The sequence below is a fragment of the Myiozetetes cayanensis genome, unplaced genomic scaffold (assembly GCF_022539395.1).
Source record: "Myiozetetes cayanensis isolate MyiCay16 unplaced genomic scaffold, myiCay2020 scf1, whole genome shotgun sequence".
Taxonomy (NCBI): domain Eukaryota; kingdom Metazoa; phylum Chordata; class Aves; order Passeriformes; family Tyrannidae; genus Myiozetetes; species Myiozetetes cayanensis.
Window position 1 is genome coordinate 22,214,206 of NW_026086604.1, and position 21,272 is coordinate 22,235,477.

Below are 21,272 nucleotides of genomic sequence, written 5' to 3' on the forward strand. Positions count from 1 at the left end.
CTTTTTTAAATAGTGTTCTGAGCCAGTATTTTCCAGTGGGGAATCTGGAGGAAATTGCCATCTCCACATGGACTCACGTAAGAAAGGAAGCAGCTGGGCCCTGAAACTTATTGCTGTACATCAGCTTGGAAACTTTGTTTGAAACCCTGCACAAAACCTCATTTCTCTGGTTATTTTCATCCTCCTTCATTTTCTTCAGTTAAGTAATTAATGCTTCAAGGGAAAAAACAATAAAAGTCCTCTGGGATTTCATTTCACCTAGGACAGGGAGTGCTAGAGCACAACTGGAGATAAGATTGAGGTGCTGTTGAGCACAGGTTTATTCCTGTTCTTATTTTAGCTGAACCAGTTCACCCACCCTGACAAAGAGGTGATAAGGCAGTGTGTTTATAGCAAGTATCCTGTATGGCATAGCTGCACTATGGATTAGGTAACGTCACTGACTCACTGCAGAGTTATTGGGCCACTTCATTCCTTCCTTTGCCAGTGTACACACTGGTGGGCTTTGCACAAACTAATCAAGCCTCACAGCTTTTCTGTTAGATTAGGTGTAATTGTAGGCTTTTTTCAGATATAGGGACTGAGGATCAATTCTTCCTGCCAGAGACACCAAGTTGTTTCCTCTGTTTTTTTTTCTAGGGGTGCTGGAAACTCCTTCCAAAGAGCCAAACCCTCACAGGCTCATGCAGGAATTATCATTTGGTATCGCCACACCTAGGGAGTTCCTGGCCAAAACTTTGACACTTGCACTGGATACTGGGCACCTAGATCCAAAACAAGTCAAAAATAACTAAGGTTTTAGTAATCCTGCTGTAAATATGAGCTACAGACCTAAAGGCCCCCAGGTGTTGAACCTCCTTCAGTAGATTTGGAGAATTATTCTCCATTTTCTTTTAATGCAAGAGGGTTTTTAATGGATGTACTAACCTATCCAGATGGTCAGGCCCATGATAGCTTTTAGGGGATGCAGAATGGGACTTTCTCTGCACAACTGCTAAAGTAACACAAGCATGGAGTACTTGGCCAAGCACGGGGAAGAAGAGGACTGGATGCTGTCTTTCAGTGGACAAATCCCAGGCATCCAGTGCTTTTTTTCCCAGCCTGTGTTCTCAGCTGAGTCAGGTGCATAGGAGCCTCTATCAGACATGGATTTTATTTCCCCCTATGATTCAGATTGAAGGAACTTGCTTCCGTATTGTTTTACATCATCCTTAGTCACAACAGAGACCAAGGCTCTTGAAGAATATCCATAATCACATCAAGCTGGTGAATAAGCCAGGAGATAGGAAAAACAATCTATGGGTTGCTACCCAAATGGCCTCTTAATACCCACTCCAAATGCCCTCTGATGGGACCTTGATAGACAACATCAAAACTCAGGCGAGTTTTTTACTCTAAATGCAATTCCATTGAAATCATGGGGAAAAAGAGTGCTCACTGATTTCACTGTCACCGAGGTTTAGTGTTGCAATAGGGGGACTAATTGTTGTTCATTGAACCAATGGAAAGAACTGTAACAATCTGAGTCCATGATTTGGCTTCTGGTGTCAGTACTGCTTTGGACTGGCTAAAGCAGTTGCTGTTTACCCTGTCCCCATCAGCCGATCACTTGTGCCTTCCTACAGCCTCCTGAGCTGCACCAACCCCACTGTTTGTGTAACCATTCAGTAAACCAACTTAGGAAATAACCCAGCACAGTGATGTTCCCCAGCACAGCTCACCACCTGGCTGCACAAACAGCTGTGCCAGCCCAGCAGACAGGTGGCACAGGGTCCAGGATGAGGAGCGAGAAGCAGCTGCTCAACCCTGCTATCAATAAAATGTCCCCCTTGGAAGATGCTCCCAGGTTGGTCACGCAAAGGGACTGAGCTGCATCAACAGGCACTGTCAACAGGGTCTTTGCTTGACCCATTCCACTTGTGTTGGCTCTAGCATTTGGAGGCTTCACCGGGTTAACTGGGCTCACTAACCTGGCAGAAAACTAGACTGACTGGGAAAGAAAGAGGCTAGTTTTCTACCGGGCTGTTAGATGGCTTAGTTGTCTTGTCTGATCTCAAACTCAGTAATCAGATCCTTGATCCTTGTTACTTATACAAGCACACATGGTCGTATGCATAGCTCTGCCTATGCTTATTGGAAACAACCCATGTTTACAATGGAAATACCAGAGAGCACAAGTCAAAATTGTGATGACTAAATATATTCCTTCAGCATTGCTATACTGGTATTTTGTTTATTGAGCTCTTCTATTCCAGTTCAAGATTCAGCACACAGGCTCGCTCATTCCCTGGCCTTTTCCAGGACATCTGCCTTGTGAAGGATTTCTGCAGAGATGGCTTTGTACATCCTCCACTTGTTATTTCAAAGTTTTTATTGAGATGAACATACCCATCCCATGCAACGCAGCAGTTTTACTTTCATATCATTCAAAAGCAGAGTAGCCAGGGGTGGGTTTTTTTCCCTAATTTCTCCGTTTAAATGCCAAGTTTCAGCCAGAAAAAATATTTACAGCTGTGTTATATAAACTAATGAAAAACAATGTTTAAAATGAAAGTGCTGGCACAGCTTTATGGAGAACAGCAGTGGAAATAGCCACATGACAATAAACAGGCTACTTGATATGGTTTATTGTTTAACTCCTTGCTTACTTTTAGAAACTTAAGCTTATGTTCTCAAATGCCTGAGCCTTCTGAGACATGTACAGGTGTTGGGTCAGTCACCCAAACCTGAATCTGGGTCTCCCTGTGAATACAAAGTCTTGGAGTAGCTCAGTGAGTAAGGAGCCTTCTCAAGCAGGGACTACCTATGTTTCCACAGAACACACAGAACACACTGTAAAAAAAAAAAAGCCTCAATTTCTAAGGTAAACAAGAAGAAATTTTTTTTTTTAAAAAAGGGCAAGAAAACGTCTGGACATTAGTTGGTTTTCCTTCTTGCAATAATCCATTGGGAAAAACAAAAGAGAGTGAAAGATTTTATATTACTGCAGTGTTGCCTTTCTCATGCATAGCTGTGGTAGTTTCCTAGCCTGTGATTGTAATAGCATGATGAGATATTTATAACATGCTAGGAAAAATGTTTCCTTTTTAAAGCCCATCACAGTAGCATAATAACAAGCCTTGATATCTGTCTTTCCTATAGCCCCAAATCACTCGATGGAAATGATTTTTATGTGCTGGCTGTTGGTGTGCATATTAAAGCCATTTCTAGGGAAAAGCTGTAAAACATACACCCGTATGCTGCGCTCTGCACACATGACTGCACAGCCAGATTAGGCCACATGGCAGTAAAAGTGCCCCTGCCTGGTTGAACAAGAGCTTCTGCAGTTGTTACCACAAGTGAAGCCACTCTGGTATGGGAGCAAGGGTGGGAACAGCACGAGTGTGCAGATAAGCCTTTACAGTAAATCAGCTATAACATGGCTTGGCTCCAGGCCCACATAATAACTAACCAGTTTTATGTTAATTATTTGCTATCCTTCTACATATAGCAATAGTTACAAGTCAGTACTAAGCACAAATGACTGCAGTGTGTAGCTGGCTTTCATAAAATCTCTACTTCTTTGGCATATTGCATCACTTTCTAACTGAGAGTTGTGAATGATTCTGGTTATTCCTTTTGCTTGTGCTTCTTTCTTGCAGTCTCCTATGAAGTAACGTTTTAGAGTGTGTTTGTAGGGATAAACAGAGGCACTCCTACATTTGGATATTTGACTCCATAGTTCCTGTGTATGTTATATAGTAATTCACCCTTACACACCAACTGCAAAACAGTCATACTTTCCCAAGTGCCCCAGTAAATCTGCTCTAGTTAAAATATATTCCTGTATCTGGAATGTAATCACCAAGAGGATGGGCTGCAAAAACAAAGAGTCCCTCTCTATCCTCTTCCATCCATCCTGACCACAACTCTCCAGTCCCCAAATCACAATGCAACATTCCACTGGGGAAGCTAACCCACCTCTTTCTGGGAGTGATTGAGCTGATCCAGCTTTGAAAAGTCAGCACATTATTTCCCCCAGGGTTACTTTTTTAAGCTTACATGCCAAAGGGGCAGCCTGCAGCAGCACTGGAAAGGACAGAGACAAATGTCAAGGAAATGAATACCTATAGTTATTAGTGCCTTGATGATTCCCTTAGTGGAGTCATGGTCTGAGACCTGTCTCCATCACCAAAAGATTGCTGTAGGAACCTATGTGGTTATGTGGTGCACTCAGTCCTTACAAATTCCACCAAAGGACTCTGTCCCCTTCAAAATTTCAAACGCAGAATTCCTTTACGGAGACTTAAATGTGTAAATTTCCCTGAAGTGCTTGTGGAAGTGTTGCTTTAGGTCTTACCAGCTTGGTGCCCACTGGTAAGGATTTTGATTCTCCATCATGACTTGTCTACTCCTTCAGGGCTGGTGTACACTTGGAAGGGTTGCTAGCATAGTTCTCCACTACAGGTAGCACCTACGATTTGTGGAGTGATGGTTGACAACTTTGCTGCTACCACAACATACCTGGCTCCTTGTGAGCCTTGGTTCTCCATTAACAGCAGGCACTGCTGTAGAGCCTCCAGGAAAGCAGGAACAGAACAGGACTTTGGAGAAATTATTCTACAATCAAACTCTGATGCTGGAGAAATATAGGGGCAATGCTGAATGCTCTGAGCTCTCACAGGCTTCAATGGCAGAGTAGCTCTCAGGTTCTGAAAATGAAAATGATGCACAAATGGCAGTAGCTGACCACTGAGGCACCCCAAATACACTTGGAGAATTGCTATGTCCTGACCCCACCAGCCAAACTCATGAACCCTAAAACTATGTACCAGAGCCTTTCAGACGACTACATCACAAGAAGGAATAGGACAGAGAATTCAGCATGTGCTATGCTGTGGAAAGGGCTGTGCTGAGATCTAGAACTTGTATTACCTTACAGATGAAGGCTTTGTAAAAAAAAAAAAATTAGGAAGAGCATTTGGAAAGAGCCCAGTTCTTGCAGCCCTAATTTTTTCTGAATATTTTTGTTTATTTATTCTATTTACAGCCTCTAGTTTTTGAGTGAGTCCAATTATGTTTCACCTTAGAGCTTCCCAGCTCTCAAATGCTGGAGCCAGGCGCTGGCTGCTGCCCAGCTGGCCTCTGCCCTAGTTACGCTCTGTAACACAGCGAGGGCTGTAGTATCAGCCCTTTCCAGGGCTAAACCACGCCACGGACTTTTGATCATTAAAGGAAATGAACTTGAGATGACATTAAAAAAAGTAAATAAGCCTTGTGTACAAGGACATTAAGATTTCAAAGCAGCAGTCTCAAAGGTTGGAAGACGCCATGTGCAGAGCTGCTGATTCAGTGGTGTTCTTTGGCAGGAGCTTAAATGACAGCAAGATGTGTGAGGCAACGAAGAATAAAATCCTGAGTATTCAGCTTTCAAGGAAATTTGCAAAAAACAGTCTCAACAGCCAAGATTTACATGTGTCTTCCGAGAAAGGATTACTTTTCTATGAGAAAGTAATCATCCCCTGCACTGCTGAGCTAATGATGTATAAAATAACTCTGACAAGCCCAAGTCCCACAGAGACACTAGACAACAGAGGAGAAAAGAGGGAATCCAAACAAACTACTGGTGACCAGAAAACAACTAGAAGCAGATCACTAGCAATAAATCATAACATGACGTTGAAGCTGGGCTCATCTTACAAAGAGCAAAGAGTAGAGTGAGAATTGCTAAGGGCAGATGGCAGTGCCTTTCCTGGTGATATAAACACAGATGAACACATATCATTTCTGAGTACTGTATATAGCCCTGCCTATCTCAACAGCGTAAATAACTGGAAAGAACTTTAACACATTTATAGGGACTGAGTTTTGATTGTTCTGTGGTTTACAACTATTGGTTGCATCTAATTCCATTTAACATGGCTACAACTTCAAATATTCTACATTACAGAAACTATGAAGTTCAACTGGAAGTGTTTTACCTGCCAAGATCTGAATTTCCTGCAGTAGCTGGTGGCAAAACAAACCTACTGCAGTGTAACAGGAGGTTATGTCCTTAACACGGTTATATTTAATCTCTTCTGATGCTTATCTGAGTTGTAGCTGAGTACAAGGAAAAACAGATTCTACATTCAAATTGTTGTAAGTATGAATAGTAATGGCAACAGCCATAAGCCTAATGCTTAACTCTTACATCTGCCTGTCCGAGGAACTAAGGAGTTTTTTATATTTTACATGTAGTTCATCCTTTATTCAAATATTTTCCACAAAAGTTCTGTGGGAAAATCCATGAAAATCAGGAAATCTTCCTCTTTATAAGCAGTACTGGAAGAAATGTGAGCCTGACCATACTGAACATATCATGGCATGCACAAAATGAACAAGCTAAAAACTACAGGATGTATTCTTTCTCTTGTAGAATTTGCTTCCATTTCCTTTTGGGATATCTGTAGCAATAGGATCTAAAAAAATTTCAGACAGTAGGGTGACTCACCAAAAAAGGATGTCCAAAGCATTACACATGACTAGAGCTTTCATTTTTCTATACTATTTATGGGTACATTTGTTTGTAAACTTTTTAAAATGTTCTTTCCACTTCTTGAGATTTACTTACACCATTTCATACTTCTTCTGTAGAACAAAGCTGACATCTCCAGATGGCAAATATAAACATCGAAAGATGGACTGCCACTCAAAGACACGTGGGAAACATTTGCCAAAGCTAAATACAGTCTTAAAGAATTTCAATATTAGTGTAAGAGTTCTTCTGAATATGCCATTAATAGTGGTGCAATAGATCTAGCTGACACATTGGAGGCGGTGAGCTGCACTCAAATACTTTGCTACCCACAAAATGGCACTTATTTCAGGATTGTTCCATACTCAGGAAATCATACAGTAAATCAAAGTTATGAATTACACAAACTGTGCTGTAAAAAGCAGCACGCAATAAATGACATATAAGAAACATGCACATGTGCATGGTGAAGGAAGAGAATATGGCATTCAGCCTTTTTGCTGAATAAATATTTAAGGGTTTTACAGTTCTTCAGCATGTCTTTACATATAATCAGATAACTGCAACTACAAACTTGAGGACTGACATTTTTACATTGCAGTGTCTTCTTTGTTGCTGCAAACAGAAATAAATATACAATAAATCAGTTCAGAGGGACAATGCTTTCCACCATACTTGGCTTTGCCTTATTGTCAGAAAATATGTGCATGAAGTTCTTCATAAGTTTTTTTACCATCACTATCAGCCTGCTTTAGATATTGGCAGGGGTGGAAGGGGGTCTGCTAAAATCCATTATGCATTTTGTCATGACTATAGCAAGAGAAGGCATTCATTGTGAGCTGGGCAGTTCAAAGAGCTAGGAATGAAAGAGTTCACTCAAAATAGCAGGCAATTAGTTTGCCACACTCTCCAAGCAAAATACATTATAAGTAAAATATTCTACAATGTTTCCTCAGACAGAGAAGTCCAAAAGCCTCACTCAACCCTTCCACCAGCCTCAACAGAGATAGCTTTCTACAATGACTGGTCCTTGCCTCTGACACCAGTTCTGCAAGTCACATGGTTGCATAAGAATCACACTTCTTTTGGAGACTTGACCACTTGCAAACTCCCAGTGGAACACTGAGACTGCCTCTGAAGACCATATCTTCAGGCACTTTGGTCCAAGTCTAAATATAGGCACTCTTAAGGTGTTTTTTTTTTCCCAACATGATCTATGGTTTATTGCCAGCATAGAATACATTGGATTTCTTTTTATACCTAAATAATGGTAAAAGCAATGTGTAACATGAGCTAATGAGTCTATATTGAGCAGATTTGCATGGCTCCATTCTGCAAGGGAGATCTGTGACACCAGTAACTGTACTGCAGTTGTACTAGTGTCCTCTCTGCAATGCAGCTGCCACACAGAGCATTTTCTTTAATTAAAAAGCACAGAGGAATGGCAGGTTCTGATGAGTTCAAGGAACATGATCCACTGAGATCCTCCAACTGTAGTTTTATGAGAGACTGGCTCCAGCAACCATGATGGTTGAAGTTCCTGCCCTATGACCTCCAGCTACTCCCTCCTGGAGTTACACCACAGCTCATCACCCCTGCTGTTGCATCAGAAGTTATGCACCTTGAGCTACGGCCCAATTTATAGTCTAGACCTATGGAGGATGAATTCATGGATGCACCTGAGGAGGCTGTGAACTTCAGCACAAAGGCAGGAGCAGTCACCTGGAGCAGGCACTACTTCAAAGAACTGCACTGTCAAAGTCAGTGCATTGGAGAAACTTCACCTGCAGGTTTATGATTCAGTTAAGCTGAATTTATAGCTGAAAGAAGAAGTCCCACTCCCTTTCCTATGTGCCAGCCATGCTTTCTGCAAGCTTTTTCCTAGGGATGTACATCAAACCATAAACAATCCAGTGCAGAAAGCTAAACTGATATAAAACTCATTGCTTTTTTGCAGGCCTAGATTTCTGTTGTCTGAATCCTCTGATCTGACTGCCTGTGGCTCCAAAGAGCACCAGGAACAGCACAGGAGGGCAACTTGGCATTAGGTTGACTTAGTCAGGTTTGGTCGTTATCGAATGGCATCTCCATGATGAGGTGCCATCCAGGCTACCCACAAGTTACACAAGTCACCTTACAACACCCCCACGAAAGCTGGGATACCTCAGCACAGGAAACATTCATGAGGTTACTCCCTTCTGCTTGTCATTGTCAAGGGGTTTCTTATTGAGCAATGCAACTGACTTCCTCTTCTGGTATCTTAGGAGAGCTTTTCTTTTGGGATTTTGGGACTGCAACGTTATTTCAGAATTGTTTTATGAAGGGAGGAATTTAGATTCACATTCTCTTCAAGAAATTTCTTCAGTTTGATATCCTGACTCCTTCAGTTGTAGAGGCTTCAATGAGAACAGCACTGAGTGAATGATGGTAGCAGTGATAATGAGTGCATATGGGAATCCCAGGAAAACTTTAATCATCATCATTAACATTTTATTTTCTGCAGTGCAATCCCTACTCTGATGTACTACAGTTTGCTGTAGCAGACTGCAATGCCCAGTGCTGATAAGAATCTGCATAAATATGAAGAGTAGGCAAGCCATGAGGAAGAAAGTAATCACAAAGCTGGAACTGCCACGGGAGTTTTTCCTTCTGATTTTTTTTTTCTTGCTGTGTGGGTGTCTTTCAGGTCCGGCATGATTTTGAAGTAGAGGAAAGGTAGTCTCAAATATATAGACAGATAATATCTAGTTTCCCTGGCTCCTGGCTCATTTATAAATTTGTGTCTTCACAAACCTCTGGTTTTAGCACTGTTTTGCCCAATTTACTATCTTATTCAATTGAACTTTAAATGAAAGTAGTAAAACCCACCAGGCTGCAACAACAACGAATTTTGGTAAATGCAGTGAAGAGTTTTTCTCCTGCAGTTTGACATTCAGGAAGAAACACAAACTTAAAGTAGGGACGATTTGAAAATGCATCATACAGGTAAATTTGTGAAAACAGTAAAGGAGGGAATTTCTGAAATATATGAACTCATAATGCCAATGGTACATAAGCTAAGTGATGGCTTCCTAGCTGAAGATTGTGACCTAATGTTACCATATATTTTATAAGAAAATTATAATGAAAGTTAATAATATTAAGCTCTTAATGAAATGGTTCATTAAATGAAAAGAGATGTTTCTTCCTTGGACAAATTGCCTTAGAAACGTTGGCCTTTGGGGTCCTGTCTTCATTGCTAAAATAGAATTGTGCCAGCAGAACTACTTTATACAGTTTAAAATCAATTTTGCAATCAAGGATTCTGTTTATAACCTCTTTGGGTTCAATTTCACTGCTAAGTTAACCTGAGTTGTAACTTATTACAGCTATAACTGTATTCCTTTCTGCATAAGAAATATGAAGCCTAAGCCTGCGGTTGCTTTCGATTTGAGGCAGTGAGTTTAACAGGAAGATAGGGGCTGATACTGAAGTGTCTATCTTGTCAGATACCATTTTTGCACCATTTGAATGATGTTAGTCTTCCAATGCCTTCTCATTCCTCCTTCTTTATTGCCAGAGGGCTCCTGCTCATGCTTGCAAAAGAATGAATAGCACAGCCAGTTCGTGGTACTGCTAAACCATTAAGGCTGGAAGAAATTTTGGTCTCTGGTTTTACAGTGTGAAGTTTTCTATTGGTAAAACCCACTTTCCTGTCTCATCATCCTTCCTCAGCTCTGCCCTTCTCTGCCCCAACATTGCTCATTTTTGCTGATCCAGTGTTTTTTAGAGGCCTGAAAAAGATACATTTTAAAGAACAGCTCAGTGGCTCCTATCATGGCATAATACATCTCCTAACACAACAGTGAGGGCTCCAACCTAGGCATGGCAGTGGGCATGCTGGGTCAGAAAACTGAGAGCCATATTGTTACTGAACATTCAGCACTGTGAAGCTGTGAGTGCCTTAGGAGACACACGAGAAGGTATACAGACATGCTCCTGGGGGCAGAAGCTGCAAATGACCTTTCATAAACTAGCAAGAGACTTGAGGCAGCTACCGCAAGAGTACATTGATCACTTCTAAATCCCAACAAAATGCAGTCAGCACTCAGGGAATACTGGGGAGATCTAGTTGTAATTTTCCTGACAAAGAAACCTGCTTGAATCCTCATGTCTCACCTCTCAAAAATACAGTCTCCTCTTTCAACTAAAAGGATGCAATGCAGGAATCAAATGTCCAGTAGCAATGATAGTTGTGTTGTAGCAGCCAGTGTGGGAAAGAGGAAACACAGAGTGAGGCAGGAAAGTTATTGCTATTTGGCTTTTAAGTGTTGAAAAAGTTTCTTCATAATTGGTGGTAATTTTGGCTTGCTGCTCTTGGTTTAAGTGATGCTATACAAAAGGAAGAGGAGAGAATTATTCCAAAATGCTGAATATTTTCAAAGGGAGGACAGCACCTTTATTGATAGCAACAGTGGGAGTCCAATAAGAACAATTTGGATCATGGGAAGAGCAGTGGCTTCCCTAAGACTTTACCTGTAAAGCTTCATCCCACAGGTCTCCATACAACCCAGGCACAGCACTCCAATCTCAAATGGGAAGGCAATGCTCTCACTGAGACTGAGGAAAGAGCTTCTCCCCCACCACCACCCTTCCCACTGCCTGCTTTTCTCGCTTCAAGGGCAACTCAGCCTGCTCCTCTGCAGCTACAGAACTGCCACAAATACAAGTCTTGCTAAAAAGGAAACTTAAAATCTGGCTTAACTGCATGCGTCTCAGTCTGCTCAGAACTACAAGAAATAGTTCTTCAGGTACATAAACAACAAGCAGAAACAGAAGAAAAATACTGTCCCATTGATAATCAGGAGAGGTGAACGACAATACTGAAAAGGCAGGGGTTCTCAGTGCTTCCTTCACCTCTGTCTGCACCAGCACTGCTGGGCTCAACTGGCCTTGGGAACAAAAATCCAGGCTGATGCAAACACAAGGGCATAAAGCAGAGGTCAGGAAGTCATTATCCCACTCTGCTCAGCAGAAAAGTGCAGAAAATATGTAGACAGGCTGGAGAGGGTCCGGAGAAGAGCCACAAAGATGAGAAAGGACTGGGAAGCCTGTCAATGGAGGAAAGGCTGAGACAACTGGATTTGTTCAGCCTTGAGAAAGGAAGGTTTAGGGGAGACCTTATCAACATGTTCCACTATTTAAAGGGTGGAGATGGAGACTCCCTTTTTACAAGAAATCACATGGTAAAGACAAGGGGTAATGGTTACAAGTTACTCCTGGGGAGGTTCCAACTGCTTATACAAGGAAACTTTTTCACAATGAGAACAACCAGCCATTGGAATAATCTCCCCAGGGAAGTGGTGGCTTCCCCAGCATTGGACACTTCTGAGATTCAGCTGCAAGGGTGCTGGGCCATCTTGCCCAGACTGTGCTTTTGCTAAGAAAGGTTGGATGAGATGATCCTTGAGGTCAGTCCTTTCCAACATGTGTTCTATGATTCTATAATTTAAAATGACCAGTTTGTGTGGGTGCCCTTGGCAGTGAACTGTGGTGCTTCAGCAAGACCCTGGAGAGAGGAAAGTGGAATGAGGCAGGAACACTATGTCTCTCACTGTAAGCCAGAGACTTTATTTATACAAAAGTCTTGAGAGCTCTACATCAGAAGGAAGTAAGTGACATGACCTGTGATAATTACTTTAAATTATGTATAATAACACTGAAGGATATCATGAAATCTATTATGTTGAACATTATACGCTGAAAGGTTTGCAACATAAGGGACTGTTTTTCATTATCCACTAAGGGTGAATTTAGCTCTAAACGAAATATACAGGAAAACACACTTGCTAATGTGATGGGAATTATTACTGTGTAATAATTTATGGATCTTGTTTGTTGACTTTGCTATTGGGAAATTCACTGTCAAAATATATTGGCTTGATCTAATAAGGGAAAATCAGGCTGACCTAATAGATGTCTGGAAGATAAAATAAGCAGATGGAGTAACAAAAAAAACCCCAAAATGTTCAAAAGAAGCCACTTCTTTACACTCTGATCAGCAGACTGAGGAACCGAATTCTGGCCCTGTACTCTGCTCTTGTGAGACCCCCACCTGTAGTGCTGCATCCAGCTCTGGGGCCCCCAAAACAAGAGAGATGTAGACCTGTGGACAGAGTCCAGAGGAAGGTCACAGAGATGTCTGGAGTGCTGGAGCAGCTCTCCTATGAAGACAGGCTGAGAGACTTGCCTTGCAGTACCCAAAGGGAGCCTACAAGAAGGCTGGAGAGGGACTTCTGGCAAGAGTATGTAGTGGCGGGACAAGGGGGAATAGCTTCAAACTGAAAGAGGGTAGGTTTAGATTTGATACTAGGAAGAAATTCTTTACTGTGAGGGTGGTGAGGCACTGGCACAGGTTGCCCAGAGAAGTTGTGGATGCCTCATCCCTGGAAGTGTTCAAAGCCAGGTTGGACAGGACTTTGAGCAACTTGGTCTAGAGAAAAGTGTCCCTGCCTATGCCATGGGGTTTGGAACTGGATGATCTGTAAGGTCCTTTCCAACCCAAACCATTTTATGATTCTATGAAATGTGTTTGGATATTTAGAAATTAATGGGGGTAGGAGGAAAGAACTGTAAGAAGATCAAAAAGACTATTTTAGGTAAAAATGGAAGTGGCAGATGCAGTGGAATCAGGCTGTCATATCTGTAATTGTTTTTGAAGAGAAAAAGGAAAGGTGTTTCGAGAAGCTAGATCTATCTGTCTTGTTCTGAGGGGATAAAAAGACTTTGGAAAAATGGATATGAGTTTTGCTGGTTTTAAAATCTTTTACCAATCTCTCTCACAGAGAAAAATGGTAGATATCAGACATCATACTGAGTACCACAAGTGAACATCATAGTGCTGTGCAGGACTAGATTAAGCAGGAAAACTGAGGAATTCATGATGAGATGAGTAATAACACACACAAAAAAAGGCTCTGGTCAGGGAGCAGAAAGAAATGTGAAATGTGACCATATCTATAGCCACAGCAGCTACTCTGAGCTGTTTGTCACCTGAAGGTTTTTCATGCTTCTGTGAGGAGCAAATCCAGGGCCTAAATTGCGCAAACACCACAGTTCAGATTCAAATTAAGAAGGGGTTGTCAGATCTCAGTCGTTGCTCGCTTTTTGTTTTTCTTTTTAAGTAATAGTCGTCTTTTTCTAATGGCTTACTGTCAAAAATATGCTTGAAGGAGGAATTTCAATGAAGAAAGCTGGCAAGCTGGCAGTCCTGCCCAAGTTCCATTGATTCAATGGAACTGGCTCCAGTCCTTGCGGGACAAGTGCTCCCCTAATTTTAGACAAGTCTACTTCAAACACAATTAGACAGAAGGTGCTTTTTTTGCCTTTTTTTTTTTTTCCTAAATGCTGAGTGAGACACATTACTTATAATCATTATATACTAGTTTATTGATCGTGGCTTTTCAGTATTCACTGTAGATAGGCCTGCTTTAACAGAACTGTCAAGAGGCATGTCTGGTTAACAAACAATTACCAATTGCAGGTGTAGCAATAAGCACAGGGATTTTGTCAGAACATACAGAAATGTGCAGGGAATTTTTACAAAAGGTAAAAGGGATTTTCTCCTGAATCTGATATTTTTCAAGAGATGTTGCCAAAGTCTATTTAATGGCATTTAGGGGTGGTTCAATATTTTGTTTTCATCTCAGCTTATTGTATTTTAATACTTGAAAAGACCAGACAAATGGAAATTATTCACGGGACTTGCATATATGGAAAATCTGTAAGAGCCCACACGACGGATTACACTGGCCCATTGCTTATAATATAAGGTTACCACGAAAATGTATTCTGGTTATTAGGAAAGCTGGAAGTGAGTCAATTATTTGAATAAACAAACAAAGACCTGGTTGCCCCGTAGTTTAGTGCATCCCTGAGACGTCTGTAGGCTCCTTTCCCACGCCTGCTGTCTCATTCCTAAACTAGCAGAGGCTGTTGTGCAAGGCAGCCCGGCAACTCCTAATGAACAGGTAGCTCAATGTGCTCCTCAGAAGCAATCCCTGTACAGTGTCCACCTCTCCATATTTGGAGAGAAGGATCAGCTTATCAGGCCAAAGGAATGTTCCTGTGTTCCCTCCAAAGGAGCCATGTGTTCTGATTGCATGGAACACAGCAGTTTGGTGTGTCAGATTCTAGAAGAAGGTGAGAAGGGAGAAGGTGTGAGCCTTTAGCTTTCCCTGAAAGACTGGAGGACAACTTCAGCAAAAAGAAGTAACAGCCTCACAACTGACAATGTAGTTCCTAGCCTTGCCAGGAAACAGTATCCCTACATGCAAATTCTTAGGTAATTGACTGGGGTTAAACAGAAACAATTCAAAAAAGATACAAATCCTAAACATCCATTGGGACAAAGTATGCGTATTTGAATTCCTTAAGAATGAATGTCTATATTTTTAAAAACAATTAATGTTTCCCTTTTCCATTAAGGCCCGTGGCATCCAAAATCGTGTAAAGCTGTTGGCCAACAGGTTTGTAATTACCCTGGGAGTCAAGGTAAGATTCATTACACTGCTGTTTATTAATTCTCTTGTTTTAATGTCTTTGGCTTTCACAAGTTATGACACAGTAAATACACTTGTGTCACTTAGCAACCTCAGCTGTTTCTAAAGGAATGTCTTTTGTTCTTGGAAATCTATTACAAATGCAGATTACAAAACAATTATTGGGGAATCTAAACTTACCTTATTTGGATGGTGTTCTGGCCTTTCCTCATTCTGGATTCTAAGTGTGCACAGGAAATTAATTTACTCTGCACAAGCATCCTTCATTGACACTATTGTCATGAACAGAAGCTCTGCATATTTAACAAATATGCCAGAAGTTTCTGTAGAAAATAAAAAACATGAGAAATGCCTGAAGAAAGGAAGGACTGGAATGGACCTCCTAGTCACTGGGTTCAGCCAGTTCAAAGATGTCTTACTGTTTTGTAAACAACACTATAAATACTTTACAGTTGTGATGCAACACTACATAGTCTCTCTCACAAATTTATCAGCCTGATTTATTTCTATACACAATGCCAAAGTCTGAGATCACAGATCACACAGCTCCAGCAGAGGGGTTTGAAATGTAAACATCTGTACAGGTTAAGTATTTTTTATAGTTTGTACATTGATTGGGTTACAGGGTTTCCATAACACATGTGCATGATCCTGAACACATATATGTAGTGGAAGGACTGAGATTACACTGGATTGTAGACTTCAAAGGATTTAAGGGTTTTCTTTCCTTGTCCTTAATAGGTTTAAAGCTCAGAATTCACATCCAGTTGTCCTTATTGTCAGGATCAGTACAAAAGGTAAGATACATAAAATGACCATTATATTCTGAAATAAAAATGTATCCTCAGGAAACACTATAAAATTATATCAAAATTTTATAAATGACCACATAATTAATACAATTAGTACTTGTTTATGAAATTCAGATTTTGTTCTCTGCTAGGGATATGTGGAAGACAATTATTACTAAAAATATCTTAAAGATTGTTTTCTAAACATTTGAATGGATAAAGTGAGAGTGCAAATGAACAATAATCATATAAAGGAACTAACTATTGTTTGCAACTGTAATGTCATCTTGCTTAATAGAGTGACTTAGACAAGAAGTTGCCATGAGAATTTTGGCAATCCCAAAAGTGAAAGAGGCAAAACACTCTGAAAAAAAAAAAAAAAAAAAAAAAAAAAAAAGAATAGCAGCAATGCACATTGTAAAATTTCTGCTGAGAAAAATGTTGTGAGGGGTCAGAAAAAAACTTGTCAACAGTTTTGCAACTCTTTTCGTACTTTTATTTTTAAAAGAACCTGCCTTTATCCTTAGTGTTTTGGGTTTTATGGGTTTTTTTGTTTGGTTAGGGTTTTCTTAATTGCAGTTATTGCAGTAAACTGCTAAAGTAACAGCAGTGCTGCAGAACTCATCACCAGCAGTAGAAGACCAAGTATGATAACCAGGCTGTGATTGTCCTGATCTAAATGAGAATACCTTGCTGTAGCTAACTCAGGACTTGGCCAAATGACCTGATGGTTACAACTGGAGAAGCCCCAGCTTCTTCAGGGCTGACCTGGCAGCCAACCGTGTCACTTACGCTCGTGAACTCTGCATCAGAGCACCTATGACAGCCACTTTGTTGCAAAACCCACTGTTGAAGTTCTCATTCCTACAGAGGGGCACTAGCAAGCAGCTGCCAGTTCATAAACTGCTGCAGTGATTTCTGCTGGGAACATCCAATGGTGGCTATAGTCAGCTTAGACCTGCCCTTGGCATGGAGTGGGGTTTAATCACAGAACAGTCTCTGTGTGCTGGCACGCTGAGATCCAGTCCACAGATGTGATTATGATGTAAATTCATACTGAGCCCTTTTTGATGCAGTTTTCCCACATAAGCAAATCTTTGAGGGAGAATTTAAGATCTGACATAGGATATATCATCTTTCCAGCATTTTTGCTTTTCTCTTCTCTTTCAGTCTTATTGTGAAGAGAGCAGATAGATTACTAAAGTAGTGGCTGAGATTCCAAATTCCTCTAGGAGGACATAATCTGAAATGCACTTCTTCCGAAGATCTGCAAATATACAACACTCACTTTGTCGAGGTGGTAAATCTATTAATCCTGATCAGTAGCATTTTGTGTAACCATTTTCAGTGTGTTTAGTCCTAAAATCCTCAGCAGACACTTAGTCGACTGTCAGTCAATCATCACTAAAGTTTTGCATTTAAAAAGATCTGAGAAAATCAGGATTCTAATGACTGCTCTTTGAGCTCCCTATCTGTGGCACTGATCTGCTCTATCCTGCCAGCTTTTCCCAGCGCTGCTCTTGGTTAGGGATGCAATGAAGCGCGATTTGCGATTATCATTGCTGGGCTCATGAAAGCCCCAGGTGTAGATGTAATCACAAGAAGCACTGAGCTTTTGCTGGTATAGCTTATTTTGCTTTTGTGGGAGAAGAAAAGCCTGGAATAAGCTGTACTGGTTTATTGCAGTTTTGCTTGTGTAGAACGACAGATCACCTACTCAGAAGTGATCTGAATATAGATCTCCCTTGGAGTTGAAGTAGATCCATCCACTGCATCTATGCAGGCCTGCTTTTGTTTCACTTGAATAGATACTGCATAATTAAGGACTGAAAGTGTTTCCTTAAAAATATTTTGCTGTGGGGCAACAAAATCTCACTTTTTCCTCATCTGCAAAACAATGCAATCCGAGTTTAAATTGCCAGTTACCAAGAAGGTGCTACAAATAAGAATGTATCAGTACTTTAAATATATATATATGAATAAATAATATGCAATTAAATAGCATGCTTTATGCCCAGCTCATGTAAATCCAGATTGGAAGTGTAATAATGGACATGGACAAGTAGGCTGGAGAGACCAGTAACATGTTAAGGTTACAAGCATGTTCACTAACACGTGCACAGGGTCTCTTGCTTTGTACAGCAAGTTAAAAGTAGCTCAGGTGAACATGACAAACGGACCAAAGGACATGCCCTCTTCTTTGCCAACTGCTTACTGATTAATCAAGGGCACAGTGCTGACAGCAGTTATGTGCATGAGCAACTTCCACTTTACTAGGTACTCCCAGTGGAGCCGACCACATGCCCTGTCATGTGAACGAGTGTGTTCTGGACTATGCCCCTAGAGTTCTGACACCCAGAAAATGTTATCCTTCAAGCACCTGCTTGAAGGATATGGTGATGGAATCAAGGAAAGGAACGGGACTAGGACAGGGAGAGGCAGGACAGAGCCTTGGTGCAGGTGATGCAGGCTCGTAGAAATCCCGACAGAACGCCCGCACAGAGTTGCCTCAGGTCTGCTAATTCTAGTGATGAGAAATAAGACTCCAAAGTAATTGCTGTGCCAAGGAATTAATCGCAAAAGCAGTGCGCTGCCCGGTGCGGGGACACGGCGGGCATACCAAGCAGGGGGAACGCGACCACCGAGCGCGAGCCAAGCGGCCAGAACCGGGCGGTGCGAACGTGCCGCGATCCCAACACGGAATCCCGCGGAAGACTACAGTGGGCAACGGGAATCGCAGCGCCACGTCCCGCTCCCGCAGACGCCGGTGCGGGACGGTCGCAATCCGCCGGGAAGCGCCGGCTCCCGCTTCCAGGCGCGCGCTGCTGCGGGAGAGCCGCACGCGCGCAACCGCCGGGCGCTCGCGGGGGCACCGGCGCGCGCCCGCACCGGCAACCCGCGGGCCGTTAACGGCGGGAGCGGAGCGGCACCGGCCGGGCGGGCACGGGGAGGGCACCGGCCGGGTTGGCACGGGGAGGGCACCGGACACCGCTCGCCCTCCTCGGCCCCCCTGCGCCGACAGAGCGGTGCGGGACACCCCGCCGGGCCGCCGCCCCGCCCCCTCCTGCCAATCACCGCGGCCCCGCCCCCGGGACCCGAGGTGCGGGGTTTGAAAGCGGGCCGGTCCACGCGGCTCGCAGACGGGGGGGAGGGAGGCGGGACAGGCAGTGGCGTGTCCGGCGGTTGCGGGGCGGCCTCGCCCTACCGGCGGGAGCCGCCCCCGCGCTGTTGGCCGAGCCCTCCCCGCGCGGGGCGCCTGCCCCGGGAGCGGCCGGTGAGCGGTTGGTCCGGAGGGCCGCCCGCCCCGCTCCCCCCCCGGCCGGCGCAGTGGGAGGCGCCCGGGCGCGCGCGTCACCCATTGTTTACAAACCAACGCCAGCGGGCCGAGCTCCAGCCGCGACCGCAGCGCCGGAGCCGCGTGTGCTCGCGCGCGCGCGGGGCGGCGGGCGGGCGGCGGCCCCGGTCCCGCTGCGGCGGCTGCGGCACGGCGGGGACCCGGCAGAGATGCCGTGCCGCCCGGGCGAGCGCTTCCTGCTGCTGGAGCGCCCGGTCGCCGTGGGACAGGCGGGCTCCAAGGACGTGGACGCGCTGGTGGCCAAACTGGGCGAGGTGCTGCAGCTGAGCGCCCAGCGGGCGCCGCCGCCGCCCCGCGCCCCCAAGCACCTGGGGCCGGGCAGCGCCCGCGACCGCGCCGCCCCCTACTCGCCGCGGTGCTGCAGCGGCGGCGGGGCCGGGCTGCTGGCGCCGCGGGGTCCGGCCCCACCGCAAGCCCAGTCGCAGCACGCCGAGACCCCGCGGCCGGACCGGAGCGGCCACCAGCGGGTGACCAAGCAGCTGTGCGGCCGCGGCTGGCTGCGGAGCGCCGCCCGACGGAGGAAGCAGCCGCCGCCGGGGCCGGGCGACGGTCCGGCGGACGAGGAAGACCCGCACCGGCTCCTGCAGCAGCTCATCCTCTCCGGCAACCTCATCAAAGAAGCCGTCCGGCGGCTGCAGCTGGCGGCGGCGGCGGCGGCAGCGGCGGCATCCGCGGCCTCCAGCGGCAGCGCCTCGGCGGGGAGCGGCGGCATGGACGGCGAGGCGGCGGCGGCGGCGGTGCAGCCCCTGCAGTAGCCGGCGGGGCCGAGCGGCGGTGACCGGGGCGGAAGAGCGCGGCCGCTGGCGGCGGCGGGGCCCCGCCGGGCGCGCTGCGGCAGCGCGGTGCGGGCTCTGCCAGGATGTAAGTGTGTCCCGGCGGCGGGGCTTCCCCCCCGGTGCCGGTGCCGGTGGGGCGAGGAGAGTGCCCGAGCTCCCCCGCCCCAAGGTCACCCACGGTACGGACCCCGCCGAGCCCCGCAGCTCGCCCACCAGCGGAGGCCGTGCACGCCGCCGGCCCCGCGCTGTTGTTGTGCCCCCCTACCTCCTCTGCCTTCCTGGGAGCTCCTCCTCCCCCCGTCGGGGCAGCCCGGCCGGGGCCGCGGACCCCCCTGCCGCCGGTCCCCGCTGCCGCGGAGCTGCTCCGTCTCCCAGGAGCCATTTGCAATAATCCTCGCTGACCCCGGCGGGAGGTGTTTCCTTTCCCCTCCCGGGCTGGTTTGTTTTGGTTTTTTTTGTTGGGGGTTTTTATTGTTATTTTAACGTTTATTGTTATTATTTCTCGTTGTGACTGTATGAAGCAGTTTTAAAAAAATGTGAATATCAAAGCTGGAAGGCAGCTGGACTTAACAAATAAGTGAGTGGAGCCTGAGGATGCATTGTTCGCATAAGGTAGCTGAAACAAGTTTTTTCTACCAAAAAGAAAAACCCTAAATCCACCCTTCCCCAACAAACGCAATGGCTCAAGTACAAGATGCAGCTGTTGATTTTAAATATATGCACTTCGTACCGGAGCGTTTGAAATGTGTTCCTGATTTGCAGGATTTACTGTCTTAATTAACCTGTCTGTATTGAATAAACGTGGTCTTGTTTATATTTTCGAGTCTGTGTCTCATTGTTAAGGGGAAGTGAATTCTCGTTCACGAGAACAAAACTGTGTGGATGATGCTCCAGGAGGCACGTTCTGCCTTGATCTTTTTTCAGTTGTAAGATCTCCATTTTGCAGGCAAAAAAAAAAACCCCACAACAATCCGCATAGTCTGATGCAGTGGGACACCGGCTATTAATGCACAGAGATGCAACTGAGCCCCTTTGTTTGCCAGCAGCGTTCATTCGTGAGCCATGAGACGCCCCTTCGAGCAGCCGAGAATGTGGCTGCTGGAATTTATAAGTCAAATCATTCTGAAACCAGAATTGGGGATCTTGTGTTGGGGCAGGAACATAGCTTGTGTTGGTTGCTTGTTTGGGTTGTCTTTTTTTTTTTTATTCTTCCTCTGAGGGGGTGGGGGGCGAATATTGAAGAAAGCGAGGTAGGTCTAGGCAGCAATTAAAAATCTGTAAACCAGAATTTGATAATTTGATGCTGGTCACTGT

At 44.6% G+C, this 21,272-nt stretch overlaps 1 protein-coding gene across 1 annotated transcript; it reads left to right on the forward strand.

The window, feature by feature from the left end:
- The first annotated feature begins 19,330 nt into the window (after positions 1–19,330).
- On the forward strand, positions 19,331–20,774 carry LOC126640772 (GSK-3-binding protein-like). The gene has a single exon (XM_050316896.1). The coding sequence runs from the start codon at positions 19,332–19,334 to the stop codon at positions 19,935–19,937; it is 606 nt and encodes a 201-aa protein (XP_050172853.1). The 5' UTR covers position 19,331; the 3' UTR covers positions 19,938–20,774.
- Positions 20,775–21,272: the final 498 nt, after the last annotated feature.